Here is a 23220-nt window from a genome sequence, read left to right on the forward strand (position 1 = left end):
CTATCGAAGAAAGTTAAATGCAAAGTTGTGGGTAATAAAAAGATCTAAAACTTTTGTATTCACACATTTTTCACATAACCTCAAAATTTATGTGAATTTAAAACAAACAAACAAAATTTAAAACCAAGTTTTTGGTTTTAAATTTTTATCTTTTACAAAAATATTTTTTTTTTAACGAAATTTGGTGAAAACTTACCTTTCTATGTCCCAAATACACTGTAATTTATTTGATTAAAAATATTTATTTGTTCACCTTATTTTGAATTAATATCGAACAAACACCCTAATTTTCAATCGAAAATTCTGACGTCAAAATTTCAGCTTTTTTCAAAAAGTTGGTGTGCTTTCAGTTCGTTGAAATCTCTACTTTCCTATGGTAAAAAAATATATATATATTACCATAGTAAATCTTCTCAGAATATGCAAAAAATCGTATGCAGTAACGCCCAGACCCGTCATCCTCTTCCCTACTTCTCTATGAATCTTCTTTAAATTATTATCAGATGCCTATTTATTACTATTTTAAGATAACTTATATATACCTGAGTGACCTAAAAAAAAAAATTTTGCCTTTAGATGGGCTAAAATTTTCGTATTTCGTATATTATTATCATGTAGAAATTTGCGAGTTTTTCTTCTCGAAACTTCTTTTTGAAGGATGATATAAATGGCCTTTTGGAGGTATACAAATTTGATAGCTTCGTTATTGGTTGGGTTATTCCGGTGGTGGACATAGGGACTATTGATACTTTGTTAAGTGTTCGAATCCTATTAATTTAATTGTTATGATCTATATAATGCTATTGAGCTATTGTTTCTTGTAACTAGATGTTGGGTATGGCGATGTCTATAAATGTCCTGTTTTATTGACTTTATAAGTTTTATATCTGGTCTATTGTGGTGTATAATTTTGTCTGTATCAAACGTGAGATATATTAATCTAAGTTAATTATTTAAACCGCTAATTTTAGCAAATGTGTGATACATACAATTTTAGAAACGGCAAAAGCCTCTTATGGGGCTCCTCCCTACAGACACGTTTTGTGATTCTATTCATTATTTAAAGGAACTTTACTTTAAAATAGTTTCATCATCGGACGTCGAGACAGAATACGAAATTCCACCCGTATCACCTCGACGTCCGCCGTTCCACAACTGAGCGTTTTTCAAGGCAGTTTTTGCCGAGCACCACCACTATGTGGAACCAGCTGCCCAATGAAGTATTTCCGAACCAATTCGACTTAAGGTCCTTCAAGAAAAGAGCGTACCAATTCTTAAAAGGCCGGCAACGCACCCGCGAGCCCTCTGGCATTGAGACTCCATGGGCGGCGATATCACTTAACATCAGGTGAGCCTCCTTCCTGCCCGTTTGCCCCCGTTCTATAAAAAAAAAAGATACCTACTATAATACCTGTGTAATTTATTTGATAACAATTATAATTGAAACACAATTTATGAAAGGATTGAACAGATATTTGTATTGCTTAGTTTTTAAATAATAATATTGCAACAAAATTTCGTTTTGATAGGTATATCACGTTTAAACATTTCAAAAAGAAACAATCGCATCCTGTTTGTTATGAGTGAACTTAGTGATAGTATTTACGTCCCGGTCGTAGGTATTATTTAGATCATACTGAACTAGCATATCAAGGGAGCGTTTAAGTATTACGTAACGAATTATAGGGGGGGGGGACTTTTGTAAAACATTATGTTGCGGGGCGGGGATAGAATTACGCGTTATTGTTAATATTACTTTCGACTTTCCAGTACTTTACAACACATAATAACACTTTTAGGTATAAAGATTCACTAGGTGGTCACGAAACGTTTTACTATACTTGGGTACAGAAAAACGTTACGGCGCGTTACATGGGGGGGGGTCCAATAATTTCCAAAAATTGCGTGACGTAAAACTTGAACGCTCCCCAATTAGTGATGCAACGGATCTCTGTTTCTATTTGCCGCAAGTGCGGAAGTTCCGCGCGCATTTCAACATTAGTTTCTGCTTGTTTCCGCTACTTTTATATCGGAGATATAATCGGAAGTTTACGACGGCTGAGAGTTAGCCAATATTTGTCGGTACCCCCCCGCAGCGTCACCAGTGAGCAATTATTTAGCGGAGCTGGTCTTATATACAAAGAACACCGGAACAGATTATCAGGTGCAAAAGCGCCAAATTACTTTTCATAAAATATAACTTACCACTACTTAATTTTGAATATTAATAAAATGTTCTGTTGCAAAGTTGCAATATTGATTTCTAATATATCTATTACTAATCTAGATTTGGTGTAGGTATTTCATATATTTTTTTATGGCTCTGGCACGATTTGTGCATTAGCCAGCGTCAAGTGTAGGATTTTTTATAATTCGTGCTTGTCTTTAGAAATTCGACCGTGTCCTCCATGTACGGTTTAAGCACTCGCCCGGTACCGCACAACCCTCCCAAAGGCCGAGAACAAATTTAAATTAAATTAAAACTTGCCCTCGAACCCGGTACCCCTCACCTAGCTGCCACTTAATAGGACCGCTAGGCTATGAGGCCCCTTATTTCATACTTAATAAAGAAATATATTTGTTAATTTTTCTGCATCCGTTTCTGCATCCGTTTCCGTTTCTGCTAAAATTGACTTTTGACATCTGTTTCCGTTTCTGGTTCCGCTAAGACACTTCCGTTGCATCCCTAATGCCGCATTTACATTCAGCCGTAGTGAGCAGGAAAGTGGGCAGTTCCACCCACCTCCCTGCTCACTTCCCTGCTCACTACGGGTGCGCGTCGTTGCCGTTTTTACTTCTTGACCGTCGTCTCTTTCGAATGAATTTGCATTGCTAAATTTATCGACTCATTTTAGCCCAATTTGTTTGTATGGGCTTTTAGTTAGAGATATATTCCTTGTACGTTTATAAAAATATGCCTATTATATATAAATATGCATTATAAAAAAGTCTTTTTTCTACGTTGTATATGTCGAAAATACCTCTAGTATGATTACTTAGGGGGCCCTCAAAGACTGGCAAAGAACCTCCAGACAAATGTCATTGGGCAGTGGTGGCACTTCATCCGTCGCTCGTTGGCGATTTCTCAAAACAATTACTGTCTGAGAACAGAAAAACTTACAATACTCGTACAGTAAACATCGTGTTCTCTTGAGGTGAGAAGGATCTTGTGCGCTGTCTAACATACAGAAATGGTTTGACAGCAGCAGCAGAATTAATAATAAAAACAATATATAAAACACACATTTATTAGAAATTAAACAAATGTATACATTTAAAACACTGTTAGTTACAAATTATTAATCAAAGGACAATCAAAGATAAAATTTTAAAAGGTTTTCGTCGCGCCAGATTTAAAAAAAAAACATTTATTTCAGCTGTCAAACTGACAACTGACGTTATGAGAACAATCCGTAGGTGAAGGCTCACGTCAGTGTAAGTTCTTACTGCCCGAATGCTCCAAAATGCATTGGGGGTCTTGTGAGGCTTCTAACACCAACTGATCTAACCACCAACAATCGAAAAGAACGTCTTTTGTCTGTGCCCCCTTGATGCAAGTTGTAGATCCGCCGTTGATAATCTAACTACTATTTTTGATATTGGGTGACGATTATCACAATTTTGTCTAAAGTTCAATCTACCAAGGAGTGAGTGGTAAAAATTGTAAATGATTTTGACAGTTGACAGTTCTCAACGTTTGGTCATCTTGGAAGAATCGTTTGGGGTTAATTTTGAAAACTGACTTTTAAAGCTGGTTATTTTATAACAATATATGTAGTATCATTTACAAAAAGCTTTTCAAATAATAAAGATAGTGCCGCCACAGATTAGAGTTAGCGCCACTTGTACATGACAGCCTGTAGACATGTCACGTCAACTGTGACGCTTTGAAGTTTGAATCATAGAGTAAATTATTTTCGTAACAAACAGAAAAGCACACTGTAGATATAATTCTAACAATTATTAAATTAAATCGCGGTATTATTTGATACCGGGTGGTAGGTCTTTCATTTTAATTAATTTTGGCGCAGACGGGCTTTCACAAGTGCAGTAGCAATTTTTCGTGTTTTTCGGTCCTCGGGGCAGAATGACAAACTGTAGATCGACAATTGTTTGTAATGCTTGAAGATTATCTGAAAATATAAACGATTTTATATATACACAGCGATAATAAATATATTTTGATAGAACATTGTGTGGAAAACTTAAAGAGCGCTGTGAGCGTAATGGAACTAAGCGGAAGTGGAAACATTGTTCGAAAATAATAAATAAATTTGTATGAAAATTTGTAGACACGAACTGTCATTTTCATACAAATTAAATTTTTGACTACATACACTACTGTTAAAGAATCTTGGACCACTCCCCCTGTTGTATACAAAATGGACAGTAACTTTACCGTCAAAACCTTATCGTATTATCGTTTACGTCAAAAAACTATCGTAAAATGCCTCTGATGATGTTAAAATAATTTATTATCGTATATTGTACAAGCTTTGTATTTGGGTATACGTATTTTCATTTTTAAATATCATATGATAGTATTCCATATACTATCGGGACTACCACAATAATAACAATATGAACTCATAATTGCCTGGTTGAAATAAATAAATTAAAAATCGGTTGTCCGTACACTGTAAAGTCGGTTTACTGACGATAGTTGAACGTGACAATGTCATAAGAAAATACTGATGGAATGGCTGCATTTTTCAAAAGTAAAATTTAAATTTTTTACTTGACGAAAACATGTAAATGTATTATTGTAAAGCAGCTGTCCCCGCAGACGCATCGCTCACTCAAGTAGGAGAGAGACAGATGTCGAACGCGGAGGCCGATTGTGCCTCTTTGTCGCTCTTTCCGCACTCTCGCTTGCACTTCGACACGATATAATTTACGATAGTAAAAACTAAGTGCATAATGTAGTTAAAAAAATCGAAGAATTACCTTTTAACTTTCAAATTTAATCATAAGTTTTTTGGTTTCTTACCTATGTTCTGTATGTCTTGTCCGGGTGCTGTAGGTTGTGACCCAGAAGCTGGTTTCTCGACTGGACTAATATCAGGGCATGGATTCTGACTTGGAGCCACTTTGCTGCCACCAGGACTGTTTCCGTCTGTACCAGCATTGCTTCCGGGACTTTCTTGAGATGAAGGTACTCGAGGATTAGCTTCTGGTCCATTAGGATTGGTACCCTCTGGTTTGGATTCTTGCGGGGTCACTTCTGGTCCATTGCGAGTGGTACCCACCGGGTTGGATTCTTGCGGCTTATCTTCTGGTGCATTGGGATTGGTACACTCTGGTTTGGATTCTTGCGGGGTAACTTCTGGTCCATTGGGATTGGTACCCGCCGGGTTGGTTTCTTGCGGGGTCACTTCTGGGCCATTGGGATTGGTACCCTCTGGTTTGGATTCTTGCGGGGTCACTTCTGGTTCTTTGGGATTGGTACCCGCCGGGTTGGTTTCTTGAGGGGTCACTTCTGGTCCATTGGGATTAGTACCAGCCGGGTTGGTTTCTTGCGGGGTCACATCTGGGCCATTGGGCTTAGTACCCGCCGGGTTGGTTTCTTGCGGAGACACTTCTGATCCATTGGGATTAGTACCCTCTGGGTTGCTTTCTTGCGGGGTCACTTCTGGTCCATTGGGATAAGTACCAGCCGGGTTGGTTTCTTGCGGGGTCACATCTGGGCCATTGGGCTTAGTACCAGCCGGGTTGGTTTCTTGCGGAGACACTTCTGATCCATTGGGCTTAGTACCCTCTGGGTTGGTTTCTTGCGGGGTCACTTCTGATCCTTTGGGATTAGTACCAGCCGGGTTGGTTTCTTGCGGGGTCACATCTGGGCCATTGGGCTTAGTACCCTCTGGGTTGGTTTCTTGCGGGGTCACTTCTGGTCCATTGGGATTAGTACCAGCCGGGTTGGTTTCTTGCGGGGTCACTTCTGATCCTTTGGGATTAGTACCAGCCGGGTTGGTTTCTTGCGGGGTCACATCTGGGCCATTGGGCTTAGTACCCTCTGGGTTGGTTTCTTGCGGGGTCACTTCTGGTCCATTGGGATTAGTACCAGCCGGGTTGGTTTCTTGCGGAGACACTTCTGATCCATTGGGATTAGTACCCGCCGGGTTGGTTTCTTGCGGGGTCACTTCTGATCCATTGGGCTTAGTACCCGCCGGGTTGGTTTCTTGCGGGGTCACTTCTGGGCCATTGGGCTTAGTACCCGCCGGGTTGGTTTCTTGCGGGGTCACTTCTGGGCCATTGGGCTTAGTACCCGCCGGGTTGGTTTCTTGCGGGGTAACTTCTGATCCATTGGGATTAGTACCAGCCGGGTTGGTTTCTTGCGGGGTCACTTCTGGGCCATTGGGATTAGTACCCGCTGGGTTGGTTTCTTGCGGGGTCACTTCTGGTCCATTGGGAGTGTTACCCGCAGGGTTGGTTTCTTGCGGGGTCACTTCTGGGCCATTGGGATTGGTACCCGCCGGGTTGGTTTCTTGCGGGGTCACTTCTGGGCCATTGGGTTTAGTACCCGCTGGGTTGGTTTCTTGCGGGGTCACTTCTGGTCCATTGGGAGTGTTACCCGCAGGGTTGGTTTCTTGCGGGGTCACTTCTGGGCCATTGGGATTGGTACCCGCCGGGTTGGTTTCTTGAGGGGTCACTTCTGGTCCATTGGGATTAGTACCAGCCGGGTTGGTTTCTTGCGGGGTCACATCTGGGCCATTGGGCTTAGTACCCGCCGGGTTGGTTTCTTGCGGAGACACTTCTGATCCATTGGGATTAGTACCCGCCGGGTTGGTTTCTTGCGGGGTCACTTCTGATCCTTTGGGATTAGTACCAGCCGGGTTGGTTTCTTGCGGGGTCACATCTGGGCCATTGGGCTTAGTACCAGCCGGGTTGGTTTCTTGCGGAGACACTTCTGATCCATTGGGATTAGTACCCTCTGGGTTGGTTTCTTGCGGGGTCACTTCTGGTCCATTGGGATTAGTACCAGCCGGGTTGGTTTCTTGCGGGGTCACATCTGGGCCATTGGGCTTAGTACCAGCCGGGTTGGTTTCTTGCGGAGACACTTCTGATCCATTGGGCTTAGTACCCGCCGGGTTGGTTTCTTGCGGGGTCACTTCTGGGCCATTGGGCTTAGTACCCGCCGGGTTGGTTTCTTGCGGGGTCACTTCTGGGCCATTGGGCATAGTACCCGCCGGGTTGGTTTCTTGCGGGGTAACTTCTGATCTATTGGGATTAGTACCAGCCGGGTTGGTTTCTTGCGGGGTCACTTCTGGGCCATTGGGATTAGTACCCGCTGGGTTGGTTTCTTGCGGGGTCACTTCTGGTCCATTGGGAGTGTTACCCGCAGGGTTGGTTTCTTGCGGGGTCACTTCTGGGCCATTGGGATTGGTACCCGCCGGGTTGGTTTCTTGCGGGGTCACTTCTGGGCCATTGGGATTGGTACCCTCTGGTTTGGATTCTTGCGGGGTCACTTCTGGTTCTTTGGGATTGGTACCCGCCGGGTTGGTTTCTTGAGGGGTCACTTCTGGTCCATTGGGATTAGTACCAGCCGGGTTGGTTTCTTGCGGGGTCACATCTGGGCCATTGGGCTTAGTACCCGCCGGGTTGGTTTCTTGCGGGGTCACATCTGGGCCATTGGGCTTAGTACCCGCCGGGTTGGTTTCTTGCGGAGACACTTCTGATCCATTGGGATTAGTACCCGCCGGGTTGGTTTCTTGCGGGGTCACTTCTGATCCTTTGGGATTAGAACCAGCCGGGTTGGTTTCTTGCGGGGTCACATATGGGCCATTGGGCTTAGTACCAGCCGGGTTGGTTTCTTGCGGAGACACTTCTGATCCATTGGGATTAGTACCCGCCGGGTTGGTTTCTTGCGGGGTCACTTCTGATCCATTGGGCTTAGTACCCGCCGGGTTGGTTTCTTGCGGGGTCACTTCTGGGCCATTGGGCTTAGTACCCGCCGGGTTGGTTTCTTGCGGGGTCACTTCTGGGCCATTGGGCATAGTACCCGCCGGGTTGGTTTCTTGCGGGGTAACTTCTGATCTATTGGGATTAGTACCAGCCGGGTTGGTTTCTTGCGGGGTCACTTCTGGGCCATTGGGATTAGTACCCGCTGGGTTGGTTTCTTGCGGGGTCACTTCTGGTCCATTGGGAGTGTTACCCGCAGGGTTGGTTTCTTGCGGGGTCACTTCTGGGCCATTGGGATTGGTACCCGCCGGGTTGGTTTCTTGCGGGGTCACTTCTGGGCCATTGGGTTTAGTACCCGCTGGGTTGGTTTCTTGCGGGGTCACTTCTGGGCCATTGGGATTGGTACCCGCCGGGTTGGTTTCTTGCGGGGTCACTTCTGGGCCATTGGGCTTAGTACCCGCCGGGTTGGTTTCTTGCGGGGTCACTTCTGATCCATTGGGATTGGTACCCGCCGGGTTGGTTTCTTGCGGGGTCACTTCTGGGCCATTGGGAGTGTTACCCGCAGGGTTGGTTTCTTGCGGGGTCACTTCTGGGCCATTGGGCTTAGTACCCGCCGGGTTGGTTTCTTGCGGGGTCACTTCTGGGCCATTGGGCTTAGTACCAGCCGGGTTGGTTTCTTGCGGGGTCACTTCTGGGCCATTGGGATTGGTACCCGCCGGGTAGGTTTCTTGCGGGGTCACTTCTGATCCATTGGGATTGGTACCCACCGGGTTGGTTTCTTGCGGGGTCACTTCTGATCCATTGGGCTTAGAACCCGCCGGGTTGGTTTCTTGCGGGGTCACTTCTGGGCCATTGGGATTGGTACCCGCCGGGTTGGTTTCTTGCGGGGTCACTTCTGGGCCATTGGGCTTAGTACCCGCCGGGTTGGTTTCTTGCGGGGTTACTTCTGGGCCATTGGGCTTAGTACCAGCCGGGTTGGTTTCTTGCGGGGTCACTTCTGGGCCATTGGGATTGGTACCCGCCGGGTAGGTTTCTTGCGGGGTAACTTTTGGTCCATTAGGATTACTGCCCTCTGGGTTGGATCCTGGCGGACCTTGAGTTATGACAGTTTCTGGTGCATTTTCATTTGTTATTTGTTGAGTTGTGTGTATAACAACAGGAGTTTCTTTTGTTGTTGTTACAATAGTTATAGTTGCACCATTTTCCGTTTCGGTTTTTGTTGTTTCGGAGGTAATAGTTGCTTGACCTAATATCTCTGTTTTTGGCGCTTCTGTTGTTGTTGTCGTTGTCGTCGTTGTTGTTGTCGTATTAAGTGCTGGTTTATTGTCTTTTATGTATATAATTTGACCTGTTAAATCTGAAAAAGAATGCATTAACATAAATATAAGAGTAGAAAGACAAAGTAAAAGTTCACAGTTAAACAATACCTTTGTGTCCAGTGGCTATAGTTAGGACCTTAAGGGCGTCAATGAAAGCTGTAAGGAAAATAGAAAATTAATTTCATGCTTCTCAGAAAATGGAAAAAATATTATTTTGATACCTACTTGTTTGTTTCGTAAAAGCTAATAACTTCGTTATTGCGTTGTCCAAAACTGAAAAGATATTCAAATATTAATTAAAATAATTACGAAAATATGTTTGCATTATTGGTGGCTGGTGAGCAACCCAAGTGTTCTCCAAGAACGTGGATTCTTTCCTAGTTCTTGGTCTAGGTACCAATTGGTTATGGTAACAATATTGTTGTCCCAACATATTTTCTTGTATAATTGTATGCAAACAACTTATCTATATATATAAAAAATGAAACCCGTTTTCCGTTGTCACGACATAACACGAAAACGGCTTGACCGATTTGTCTGATTTTTTTTTATAATATACCTTGAAGTACGAGGATGGTTCTTACGGAGAAAAATTAAAAAAAATTGAGTGAAAAAGTCTAAAATCATCACTTTTCTATATTCCCATACAAAATATTCGTAATAATACCTAAAAGTCAATTTGAACTTTAATACCATACCATAAAGTTCAAGTGTTAGTGGAGGGGTTCCGGGAAGGTAAATTTTTATTTTTTGACATAATGTATTTGTTGTCTTATCAATTTTCTTTTTTTTTATCTTACTAGATAGACCGGTGTCCCGAATAACAGAATAAGTATTTTAAACAAAGAAAGAATCGACTGTTAGGCGGTACAATGTTTGCCAGGCCAGCTAGTAAATGAATAAATAAATAAGTAGTTGACAAACTTCAAACTGTTACATTTGAACATCCCTTCAACAATCGTCATACCATACTCAGGCTCATAAAAACTAAATGCGTCTCTTTCTTACAAATTGTGTAGACGCTGAGATGAAAAGAGATATGTTTAAAACGCAATTGAAATTATAAATAAAGGGATTAATAAATAGTTTAATACTCACGCAATCGTTTACTCAATGTAGTGAACAAATCGAAGAATTTAATTACATCTGAAAAAGAAAAACATTTTAGACATTACACAAACGGATTTGCAATTACCTGAACCTACAAAGTAATAATAAAAAGAAAATTAAAACAAATTTAAAAGATCCCTGTGGCAGGTGTACCTTAAAGCATTTCCTCGCTACACTATTGTTTATGCCACGCAGTATGCACTTGCTATTTTAATCTGTATTTTCTATATTGTTTCTGTCGCTGTTTTACTGTATTTTTTAATAATGTATTGTCAACTACCTGTTTGTGTAATCTATTGAAATATAATAGATACTATTCGTTAGAAACCTTTCCATGTATAATTGCTCTTGTTATTATTTTCTTTATTCCTACATAATTATGTATTTACAGTGTATATTCGCGGATGCTTGGACCCATGCGACTTCTTCAATACAAAAAGTACTTTCGGGAGTTATGCTATATTGCGGGCTACTCGATTGTGAGGAAGTTGAGTGAGAGAGAGAGAGAGAGAGAGAGAGTTGAAATGTTGAAGAGAGAGAGTTGAAGTGAGATCTGGTTAGCTTCTTAAGTTCTCATGTCATTTTCACACATGTATATCCATTATATATATTTAACATATTCATAAGTATCTGATGGTTCTCCTTGTAACATGAATGACTATTGAGAGCAAAAATAAAATAAAAAGGAAAAATATAATTCCTGATTAAATTTGCTGCGTAGTCTGTCAAATTTAATGACGTGATAGACATTCTCCATGGCTAATAGATATATTATATCTAAATGAAGACCTTTCCTTTCTCTCTTTTGTAAAGTTTATAAGTTATTAATTATCTTTAATATTACGTAAAAAAATAATGTAGTGATAGATTACACATTAAAACTGTCAAACTTAATGATTTGTTTTAATTTTCAATTAATCTATTTTTAATTATCATTAATACTATGTACGTTAAGAATATTGTATATAATTGTGTCATTATTAAATTGTATGTTTTATTAAATTAAACATTATTAAACAAAAATAAAATATTTTTTTATTCCTCACCCATATTAGATGTTTTGTGAATAACCTCGAACCATTCAAAGAAACCTGCAAAAAACATGTCTTTAAACAATTGCGGAGAATAAAGGCTTTTTGTCCACAGGAATTGAACTGGAGACTAACATAACCAATGGTACATTGGTTATTGACATTCATGAATTTAAATTTCAAAAATCTTACCTTCAATGCCCAGTAACTTATTTATTTTAATATTTGCGACTGGCAATGTAGATGTGTTGGTAATACGCAAAATCGTTAATACAACGATTATTATGTTCGTGTGTGTGTATAACTTGAAACGCCTGATGAGCAGGAAGATATCTGTAACACATAGATTTCCCATTACTTTGGACACACAAAGATTTCTTTTGATCAAATATTGTAAAATAAATATAGTTTAAAAAAACTATAAAACACGCTTTTAAAGCACATTAAACTAAAAGGCGCTCTGTGCCATATTTTTCGTCTATCGAGCAACCCACGCTTTTTCACAATAAAACCAGTATTTTTTGTTCATTACCATTTTCAGCCTAAATTAGGAATTATTTTTCACTTTTTAGTTTGATGTGCTTTAAAAGCGTGTTTTATAGTTTTTTTAAACTATATTTATTTTCCACTTTTTAGTCCTAGCAGCAATACGTGTTGTCTCAATTTAATCGTATTGCTTTGTGGACTTAAAAAAAATTTCATTGTTTTTTCGAGATAAACCTATGAAATTATTATATTGTCGCTGATTCTTTATAAGTGTACAAAGTTTGAATTAAATCTGTCCGTTTAAAGCGTGTAAAAATACAAAATTTTGAGTTCCAAGATCATGAGGACCAAATCGCGGTAAACGGCCTCTTTTGTTTTTAAGAAGAAAGTGCTGTTTCTTCAAGACAGTTCAAATACAATTTATAAGTATGGGATTAGGGGCCTCATAGCCTAGCGGTCTTATTAAGTGGCAGCTAGGTGAAGGGTACCGGGTTCGATTCCCGGTTCGAGGGCAAGTTTTAATTTAATTTAAATTTGCTCTCGGCCTTTGGGAGGGTTGTGCGGTACCAGGCGAGTGCCTAAAACCGTACCTACATGGAGGACATGGTCGAATTTCTAAGACAAAAAGCACGAATTATAAAAAAAAAACTTATACTTGACGCTGGCTAATGCACCAATGGTGCCAGAGCCATTAAAAAAAAAGTATGGGATTATGTACTTCTACGAGACATCACTCTTTTTACTTTGTTTATTAAATATTTTTAAGCCAATTTACCTGTTTCCTTCGTTACGGATATAATAACTTTCCAGCCTTGTGTCAAATCTGAAATAGTTTTAATGTATATTAATAAAATTAGCAACAACAAGAATTATAATGCAAAATAAAAAAAATACACAAACAACTCAACCACTAATGCATGTTTATTATATAAATTTTGAAGAACGGATTGTCGTAAATAGAATTTATTATAAAGTATCATTAATATTTGTATATTAAATCATTAATTATTATATTTTAGGCATTGATATATAAAAACCCAAGATGCACAATCAACGTCTAAAAAACGTCCTCAAAAAATGAGCGCAACATTCTAAATTGTGCACTCATTTCAAATAGTGTCGCGTCTAATAAGTGGAGTCGATGTTATTTATTTGTGTTTTTTTTTATAAATAAATTTATGTACTTTTGAACTTTTTTGTGTGTAGTTTTTGACTAATATATTTACTAAGAAATTATTTTTTAATTTAAAGAAAAAACTTTTTAACCGGATTAAAGTTATGTATTATTATAAATTTCCAACTATTTAACATCCAACACCTTTTGTCTTTAGTCACCGTGACCACGCACGCTGTAAAGCACCCGAAAAGTCGGATAAATTTAAAATTATGTTAAATAGTTGTAAATAAAAAAGTAATGTTCGACTCCACTCAATACCTAGTCCTACCGACCACGATCGGTCGTAAAATTTTATTGCTTTAAGTACGTATACACAGCGTTGTAATAACAACTTTAAGCAATTCGCGTAAGGTTGATTTTGCAATAATATATGCTTGTAACATATACTGTTATAGACATACTGTTATAGAAAATGACAGAAATAGTGTTTCGGGACACTTTCGAGCGTTACTTTTATTCGAGACTGTGCATCTTGGGTTTTTTATATATCAATGATTTTAGGGTTAGTTCTTAAATAGCCGTTATAAACTGACTGAGAACAAAATAGTCTTCTTATATAGTATAATTAGTTATTCAATACAACTAAGTAATACCTAATTCGGCTGTGCTGTGTGTTGGTCTGAATGTTAGGGTAAGTGTATGAGGGTGTGTATGTGGGGTGTGTTCATGATGCAGGTGATTTAGTCTTTGAAGTTATACTTCTTTAGGCGCGTTATGAAAAATTGATGAGAGTGAATTTTTACGATGCGCGCGCACCGTGACACAAAATTAACAGAATGAAGTTGCTCACGGAAGATGCTACGGCATTGGACATAATTTAAAACAACATTCGAATAATAATAGAATTTATGTTACACTTAATGTAAGAGAATAATAATAAATATTTAACTATTTAATTTTTCAAATGTAAACTGAACTTTATTGACTATAATGACTCCTTTTCCAGTCTTTGATTATTTAATTGTAATTAATTATTTGCATGCAATCAAAAACTATTTTTAATAATGCCAAAGAATTATAACTTCTAACGCGCGTACATAAGTACACGCCCCCTTTTTTTTAATGTAAAAGGAGGCGAACGGCCCATGGACACTCACATTGCCAGAAGGCTCGCAAGTGCGTTGCCGGCCTTTTAATTGTTACGCTCTTTTCTTGAAGAACCCTAAGTCGAATTGGTTCGGAAATACTTCAGTGGGTTCCACATAGTGGTGGTGCTCGGCAAAAACTGCCTATTATATTATTTATTCTGCCTTGATTTGCGATAATGAAAGTCTGCTGCCGGTCCGAACAACTCCTCTGAACACTCTCCATGGTCTCCGTGCTTAGATATTCTTAATTCTTCTTTAATATTCCGCGATAGCTTAAACCAGTTTTTATTTCTAATATTTTGTTGCGGCTTTAAGAATAGAATATCACGCGTACAGCTTATAAATGTTAACGTAAAATTGTAAACACCGTTAGATTGTAATCTATCTCGTGAGATTATAAACTGTCGAAAGATTGTGAACCTCAGCTTACTGCTTACAATTTAACGTATTATTATTCGGTAGATTGTACTACACTAACTTAGTTATCATTCAAACTTCTTTGGTCAATTACAGATTAATTTTACTTCCCAACAATTTCATATAACTACCGAATAATAATACGTTAAATTGTAAGCAGTACGCTGAGGTTCACAATCTTTCGACAGTTTATAATCTCGCGAGATAGATTACAATCTAACGGTGTTTACAATTTTACGGTGACATAAATAACGTTCGATGTGTTAAGACTAGCGAACTGTGGAATCGACTCTCGGTGGGGGTCTCCCCTCAGAAATACGACCTCCAAATGTTTAAAAAGCGAGTCTACTCCTTCCTCAAAGGCCGGCAACCCACCCACTAAAAATGGGTGTCTATGGGCTGCGTAGACTGCCCTTTTTGGTCGTCCCGTAAGCTCGTTTGTCGCCCTATTATATAAAAAAAAATACTTACTCTTCGCTCCAGTCACTTTTATCATAAGTTGTCTCAAGAAGTCGACGACATCTTCGTGGGCCGAGTCGCGCTGTATTCGTTCTAGGACCGCTATGGCGTCAGCTATAACATATATTGTTCAAAAATATTATATTTTGATAAGAAATCTTCTTTAGGGAAATATATATTGTACCTACTAGCTGACCGGGCAAACGTCGTTTTGCCATGTATATCATTTATAATAAAAAATAGGATTTGATCGTAAAGGAGTGAAAATTAGGGGTTATATGTATTTTTGTATGCAACGAAAACTGTGACACGAAAATTTTATATATTAGATTATATAAAGTGTTCTGTAACTAATATATTTTGTCTCTTTGTACCTGGATTAAAATTGAATTTGTATTAATCCACCTAATTATTAAGTATTGTTTTATTAGCGCAGAAAGTTATTTATATTTGGTACATATTTTGTAAATCTTCTAAATAAAATAAAATGCAGATATGCAGATAAATAATAGCAGTGAAATGCAAAGTTCGAACTCAATCACTTTGAACCTCTGCCCCATTTCGGAGACAAAGGTTATTATGTCAAGAAAATTAGAAAACTAGGTAAATAAAAGTGTAGAGGTGTAATATTGTCTATATAGATAAAAAAAAATTTTTTAACTAATTATTTAAACAATAGAAAATTAAAAAAAACGATTATAAACAATTAAAAATTGTTATTTAGGAAAAAAATTTTTTTTAAAAATCATAAAATTTTTAATGTAATAAAGTTGTGGTAAATTTTTTTTAAAAAATATTTATTTATTCAATTTGTTAAAAAAAAAATTATCAACAAATGGCGGGAATTTTTTTTTTTGCAAATCAATAAATATCTTGTATTAATAAAAAAACGACTATATGATGATTTAGAAAAAAAAATTTTTTTTAACAACATTACATGGATTTTTAAGTTTTTGTTTAAGTAAAAAAAATGTTATAAACAAAGTATAAATATTTTTTTAACTTTTATGGCACGATCTTGTTAAGTATGTATGTAAGAAAGGCTCTACGAAGCGAAATATTTTTACGACCATTATTTAAACATTTTTTTTCACTTACAATTAAGACGGTCGTTCGAGAAAATTTCCTTTGTTAACAATTATTTAACTTGTTGAAAAATTAACTTTAAGTAAAATTTTCAACGGGAATAAATTAATTATAGTGTTCAGAACACACCATAATTTTTTCAAATTTAAAAAAAAATATTCAATACCTTAAATAAATTAATTAATGTGCCGTAGTCGCTTTTGACGCCACGCGCGAATCCTAAAAATGTCACCCGCAGACCTATTTTCAGCGTTAAATTAAAGTTATAAATAATGGAGATAGAGTTCCGAGAGTTAGGAGTATTTTATTGGAAATTTTCTCTTCTTTCAGAATCTTTATTTGAAATTTCTTAAATATTAATAGTTTATTAAATATTGGCAAAAAACTAAATGCCATTTTTTTTTCATCTTTAATTGTCTATAACTTTTGCAATTTTTTATGTGCTAATACACGCTTTTAGCACATTTTTCTAGGCGTCATTCCGGTTCGAATGAGCTATCGCACATAATTTTAAGAGTAGTATCTCTATTTTGTTCCATTTTCAACTTGTCGACTAGACTACATGGCAAAACAACGTTTGCCGTGTCAGCTAGTATTTGTATGAAAATTTGTCGACACAAACTGTCATCGTCAGACAAATATACGTATATATAGTTTTCGACTTTCTACCTACACTACTGTAAAAGCATCTTGACTAAGGCCCCTGAACTTTTATAGTATGGTATTATTGTGGCTTTATTATTAATATAATTCCGCATCCACATACAAAGTTTAAAGCCTGAATTTTGAAAGCCTTTCGATTAATTTAATAAAGCTTTATTCGCTTTAGAAGTCGCACAACGCCATCTATGGACAGTATTAAACAACTCAAGTTTTTTGACTAACTTGTGCCAGTAGTGAGACCCGTGATCTCATTGCAAGCGCCTTCGATCGTGTTCTGCTTTGTGAGGTCCATGATGCTGATGAGGAATTGGAGAGGATCCCGCTTCCTCGTCAGGTTGTTGATGCGTTGGAATAGATCCGTTATGTCTGAAAATTTAATTATTTATTATTAATTGGCCGCGATGATGAGCATGAATGGTTCTAAAGAAACATTTGGGAGTTTATTGCTACTACGCTCAGAATTTAAGAACTGGCAGTAAATGTTGATTTAGATCCATTTTTTTAATTCTTATTGACGTTTATATACATTTGTAATCAATGAATAAATGATATTTTGATTACGTAAATAAGTAATCTTTGTGTCCGAAATAAATGCTTTATTAGGAAACAAAACAAAGTGATAGAATAAAATTGGTCGAAATAATGCTCCTTTTGTAACAACATTGAATTTGTATCAAGAGTTATGTAACTTAACTAATGTTAAGTTGCATTATATATATTAGTTAAGCGTAAACCAAATGTAAACAATCATCGCACACTTGAAGCCAAAATGAGCCCTTTAGTTTATCCCACACTCATAAATTGTAATATCACATTCTCGATTCCGATAATGTCCAATAACATAAGTATCACTTAGATTTAAGAACCCTTAAATAAGCCAAGTTAGTTTTTTGTTAATCCAGCGTCCCCCCTACCCCTAATTTTATGTTAGTTATGTTAACGTAAAATTGTAAACACCGTTAGATTGTAATCTATCTCGCGAGATTATAAACTGTCGAAAGATTGTGAACCTCAACGAACTGCTTACAATTTAACGTATTATTATTCGGTAGATTGTACTACACTAACTTAGTTATCATTCAAACTTCTTTGGTCAATTACAGATTAATTTTACTTCCCAACAATTTCATATAACTACCGAATAATAATACGTTAAATTGTAAGCAGTTCGTTGAGGTTCACAATCTTTCGACAGTTTATAATCTCGCGAGATAGATTACAATCTAACGGTGTTTACAATTTTACGGTGACAGTTATAAGCTCTTGTTTTAAACGTCATTATCAACATTCATTTAACATTCAAGCTTCATAATAATGTTGTATAACTTACTTTTAACCTTAAAAAGGCGTCGTACGAGAACTAGAATTTTATCAAGTCGATTTTCTCCAGTGATTTTGTATAGAAGTCGCACGACTTCTTTCAAACTGACCCTCCCCGTATCCTGTAGTATTTGTTCAATAGCGTATCTGAAATCTATGAACGACGTTAATAAAATAATAGTCATACATCGTTTATTTGCAAAGAAAGTTCACAATCTGCCATATAAAACTAGGCCTGCAAATATCATATCAATTATCATATTGTCATAATAATAAGTTGAGTTAGTTATAATTGTTGTCAAAAGTTATGGTCTAAATACTCTCCCACGCCATAAAGGCACCTTGCCTTTAAAAATCACCTTTACTCATTACACGGCAGTGATCTATAAAACTATATTAAGTACAGTTTTAGTATACTAAAATTTTAGGTCTGGGCCTCAGATTTCTGTATCTGTTTCATGATCTTTTGTCAATCTAGTACATAATATACATAATAGATAGGTTGTGTGTGCCTGACACACGTGACTTTTTACGTCTTAAGGCCGATTTACATTATCTTAGTGTTTAGGAGAGTATTTTAGTACAAGTTGAAAGGCAAGTTCTGTAGTGCTTTAGTGCGTTGCGAGTGAACGTTTACATTTCTTCCAGTAGAGTATCATTACAGCGGCACAATGAACGCGCAACGACGTCGGCAAATACTCTCTATTCTACGCAAAATACTAACTATAGTTATGGAAAAAATATAAGACGAGATTTTATTCGAAATAAATAAACTAAATATAAATAATAAATAAAATAGCTTCTTTTAAGGCAGTGTATGCCGAATGCCTAGCCGGTTTGTTTTTGTATAAATTGTTTTTAACGTTCCACAACCATTCGTGAACAACATAATATTCAGACACAAATTTGATAATTGTATCTTCCGACCATTTAGCCATCTTTAAAAATCAAAAAACACGCACGCGTTTCACGGCACTAATGCACTCTCCTAAAGATTTGACTAAATTACGTGTTTACACACAACGAGGGAAGATCTCGGGGGGTGCGCGGGCGCGGGAGGGGTATCACTTGAAACAAAAATAAAAAGCGATTCTATTTTGATTCCACTTGAAAGTCAAGTAGAACCGTACTAAAGCAAGTAGCGTTTACATGTTTCAACTAAAGTACTATCCTAAAGCACTCTCCTAAACACTAAGATAATGTAAATCGGCCTTTAAGGCAAGCCGGTATCCCCACGATGTGATACCGAGTGGTAGATGCGTATATAGATAGTCCATTGGTTGGATGGCACAGCCGGGGATAAACGCGGGAACCAATATGTCAAATTAGTAAAATGTCACAATTGATTGACCAATACGAAATGTCAAAATAAAAAAGAATATAACTTTATTGCGTTTAATTATTTGAATTTTGACTTACTCGTAAGTCCAGTGAACTCCTTTAATAACCATATACACTTGGAGAATTCATCTTCGTTCAATAATTGTTTTAATTCGGCCGGTGCCTCGCCCATATCTGAAAAAGAAGACTTGTGCATCAATGCTTGTCTTAAGGCCGATTTACATTATCTTAGTGTTTAGGAGAGTATTTTAGTACAAGTTGAAAGGCAAGTTCTTTAGTGCTTTAGTGAGTTGCGATTGAACGTTTACATTTCTTCCAGTAGAGTATCATTACAGCGCCACAATGAACGCGCAACGACGTCGGCAAATACGCTCTATTCTACGCAAAATACTAACTGTAGTTATGGAACAAATAGAAGACGAGATTTTATTCGAAATAAATAAACTAAATATAAATAATAAATAAAATAGCTTCTTTTACGGCAGTGTATGCCGAATGCCTAGCCTGTTTGTTTTTGTGTAAATTGTTTTTAACGTTCCACAAACATTCGTGAACAACATATTCAGACACAAATCTGATAGTTGTATCTTCCGACCATTTAGCCATCTTTAAAAATCAAAAAACACGCACGCGTTTCACGGCACTTAAATGCACTCTCCTAAAGATTTGACTAAATTACGTGTTTACACATAACGAGGGAAGATCTCGGGGGGTGCGCGGGCGCGGGAGGGGTATCACTTGAAACAAAAATAAAAAGCGATTCTATTTTGATTCAACTTGAAAGTCAAGTAGAACCGTACTAAAGCAAGTAGCGTTTACTAAAGCAAGTAGCGTTTACATGTTTCAACTAAAGCACTCTCCTAAACACTAAGATAATGTAAATCGGCCTTTAATTGCAAAAAAGGTAGCTGACTGTTTGGGAACACGTGGCGCCATCTGTTTGTTTAAATACATAATTAAAAACTCACCGTTGCATCTCATAGCGCCCATTAGAACGTTGTATGACAAATCCCAATCTAGAAAAATGTTTTAATTAAAACACATATAGTGTTAAAGTTATTATATAAATTATTAACTATGTTTAGTTTTTATGTGTACTTGGTTTAACTTAAAAAAAAAAATGCACTACAACCTTTTTTAGGTCTGGGCCTCAGATTTCTGTATCTATTTCATGATCATTTGTAAATCTAATAGTGTAGTAGATGTCACACATCGCCGACTTTTTGGCTAAGGCAACATTTCCTCACGATGTTTTCCTTCACTGTTCGAGCGAACGTTAAATGCACATAGAAAGTATTTTTGTGCACAGCAGGGGATCGAACTTACGACCTCAGGGATGAGAGTCGCAGGCTGAAGCCTCTAGATCAACACTGCTCACTTGGTTCGATTAAATAAATATCTTTACTAGCTGATCCGGCAAACGTCGTTTTGCCATGTACCTATATCATTTATAATAAAAAATAGGGGTTGATCGTAGAGGGGTGAAAATTAGGGGTTGTATGTATTTTTTGATGCTGTATCATAAAAAAATAAAAAATAAATAATTTATCTAAAAATTAAAAAAAAAATTTAGGGGTGGACTACCCCTAACATTTAGGGGGATGAAAAATAGATGTTGGCCGATTCTCATAGATACCGGATAAGCACAAAAAATTTCATCAAAATCGGTCAAGCCGTTTCGGAGGAGTATGGCAACGAAAACTGTGACACGAGAATTTCATACATAAGATATATAAAATTCTCGTGTCATAATGTTAGTTTTCATACTACTCCGAAACGGCTTGACCGATTTTTATCAAATTATATATGCATATTCAGTAGGTCTGAGAATCGGCTACTATCTAGCTGTGTGAAGTTTGACGTTTAAGACGAGATTGTGACACATAACCGTGACAGATTAAATCGTGTTAAACTTAAATTCCTTCTTGTAAAGAAATTAAAGTAAGAGTTAAAACAACAAATTTAACAACTGGTTCTAATGAAAATGTTAAGAGCACTATGAGTCTAAAGGTATACCGAGATCGGTCTTCATGGCGAGATAGACTCCAGACAAAGCGTCCGGTCCCTCTCCTGCTGTCATCTTGTTGACATAATTCTCAACCCCATCCAGAGCTGAAAAGCAAATATAGTAAACAATTGATTTCTAATTAAAATAATGATATATGTATGTTAAAACCGATGGAGACTTTCACCAATATAATACTAGAAACATAACTAATCTACTAATCTACACAACAAACTCCCAAGCGAAATTAGAGAATTATCACTGAATAAATCCAAAACTCTCGGTAACGGTAAATTAATTAATAAAGCGTTTTATAAGTTTGACGATTGTTTTAATCATCCTAATTCTTGGAATTGATTTGCTCCAGTTCAAACAATTTGTATGGCTCAAAACTTGACGATCAAGAAGAGTGGCAGAGTTTCTTTGCAGTTCTTCTTGCCCGCTCTACGCTCTTGAGTTGCGAACTGGTAAATTATGTAAATTTAGAATCAATTTAACATCTTTACTGTTGACGTTCATAAGTAATAAAGTTATTTTATTTATATATTGTTATTTACGTGAATATTGACCAGAAATTAGTTCAAAAAAATCATGCGCTATAATTCCATCAATTAATCTCAGGTCCATTTGGCCTTTTGAGCTTTACAAATTAAATTTTTCTCATTTTTCGAAGCGCACCAATACATCGATCCCGACCCAACTAGACCTATCTGTCTCTATCCGTATCTGACTCTATCTTTCTATCCAGTTGGGACAGGAAGGATCAGGATCGATCAGCCTTGCGATTCTGAAAAGGTGGGAGCTCGTAGTTATTGATTATTAGAATGCCAAATCATAAAATGACTGCTTCACGACTGATTTGAGAGCGACCGTCGATGCGAAATCTGCTGTGTGAGTTCGAAAAGTGAGTTACAGAATCGCAGAGCAGTTCGCATTACCTCTGCGCATTGTACAGATAAATAAGGTTATCTATGTATTTTAGATTTTGTGTTTTTTTTATGGAGGCTCATCTGATGTTAAGTGATACCGCCGCCGATGGACAGTCACATTGCCAGAAGGCTCGCAAATGCGGTGCCAGCCTTTCAAGAATTGGTACGCTCTTTTCTTGAAGGACCCTAAGTCGAATTGCTTCGGAACTACTTCAGTGGGCAGCTGCTTCCACATAGCGATGGTGCGCGATAAAAACTGCATTAAAAAACGCTCAGTTGTGGAACGCCGGTCGTCGAGGTGATACGGATCGTATTTTGTATTCTGCCTTGACGTCCGATAATAAAACTCAGCTGCAGGTATTTTGATCTTAATAAGTATTGTCTGTTACTCACCAGTCGCATTAGTTATTCCCTCCATATGTTCAGCTTCGTGTTCGTAGCAATCGAATACGTCTGACATGTCTAAAAAATTATAATAATAATAAAGTTTATTTGCCTCATCACATTACAGTGGAATCCATGTAACATCCCTCGATTTAACGATAAACCCCCTAAAGCGTCGAAACTTTAAGATGGATATCTAGATATATATATATATATATATATATACAGGGTGGCCAAAAAGTCGTGGATCAAACGGAAATAGGGGATAGATGAGGTCATCAGCTGCAAAAATTGTTCTACGGGAGGTCTCTAAGCTCAACCCCTGCAGAGTTATAATTTATTTTGCGTTTTATAAGAAAATTGACTTTTTTTTTACTAATTCTTATTAAAATTCGAAAAAATCTACATCCTTTATCTTTTCATAATATCCACTAGATTGGTACTGATGTGTTCTTGCGTTAGACATACTATTTTTAGTTGTTTATTGAGTGTATTGAAGATAATAT

General features: G+C 37.4%; 2 protein-coding genes across 5 annotated transcripts in view; one reads left to right on the plus strand and one right to left on the minus strand.

Annotated features, from left to right (window-relative positions):
- Positions 1–3277: 3277 nt before the first annotated feature.
- The window catches only part of LOC125061650 (nascent polypeptide-associated complex subunit alpha, muscle-specific form-like), a 33801-nt gene continuing 13858 nt past the window's right edge, over positions 3278–23220 (minus strand). For all 4 annotated transcript variants that reach the window (XM_047667179.1, XM_047667178.1, XM_047667181.1 and 1 more), the window contains 15 exons: positions 22724–22792; positions 21413–21508; positions 20365–20412; positions 19475–19570; positions 18066–18209; positions 16958–17101; positions 14999–15100; positions 12621–12668; positions 11552–11692; positions 11375–11419; positions 10317–10364; positions 9444–9491; positions 9327–9374; positions 4991–9256; positions 3278–4133 (listed from right to left, as the gene is read on the minus strand). In XM_047667179.1, the coding sequence (XP_047523135.1) occupies positions 3982–4133; positions 4991–9256; positions 9327–9374; positions 9444–9491; positions 10317–10364; positions 11375–11419; positions 11552–11692; positions 12621–12668; positions 14999–15100; positions 16958–17101; positions 18066–18209; positions 19475–19570; positions 20365–20412; positions 21413–21508; positions 22724–22792 (5495 nt within the window). In that variant the 3' untranslated portion in view covers positions 3278–3981. The remainder of the gene's footprint in view (positions 4134–4990; positions 9257–9326; positions 9375–9443; positions 9492–10316; positions 10365–11374; positions 11420–11551; positions 11693–12620; positions 12669–14998; positions 15101–16957; positions 17102–18065; positions 18210–19474; positions 19571–20364; positions 20413–21412; positions 21509–22723; positions 22793–23220) is intronic.
- Positions 19219–23220, plus strand: part of LOC125061651 (RNA exonuclease 4-like) — a 30215-nt gene continuing 26213 nt past the window's right edge. Inside the window, exon 1 of the mRNA XM_047667184.1 lies at positions 19219–19273. The gene's annotated coding sequence lies outside the window, so the exon portion shown is untranslated. The remainder of the gene's footprint in view (positions 19274–23220) is intronic.

This window comes from Pieris napi, chromosome 23 (genome assembly GCF_905475465.1).
Source record: "Pieris napi chromosome 23, ilPieNapi1.2, whole genome shotgun sequence".
Taxonomy (NCBI): Eukaryota; Metazoa; Arthropoda; class Insecta; order Lepidoptera; family Pieridae; genus Pieris; species Pieris napi.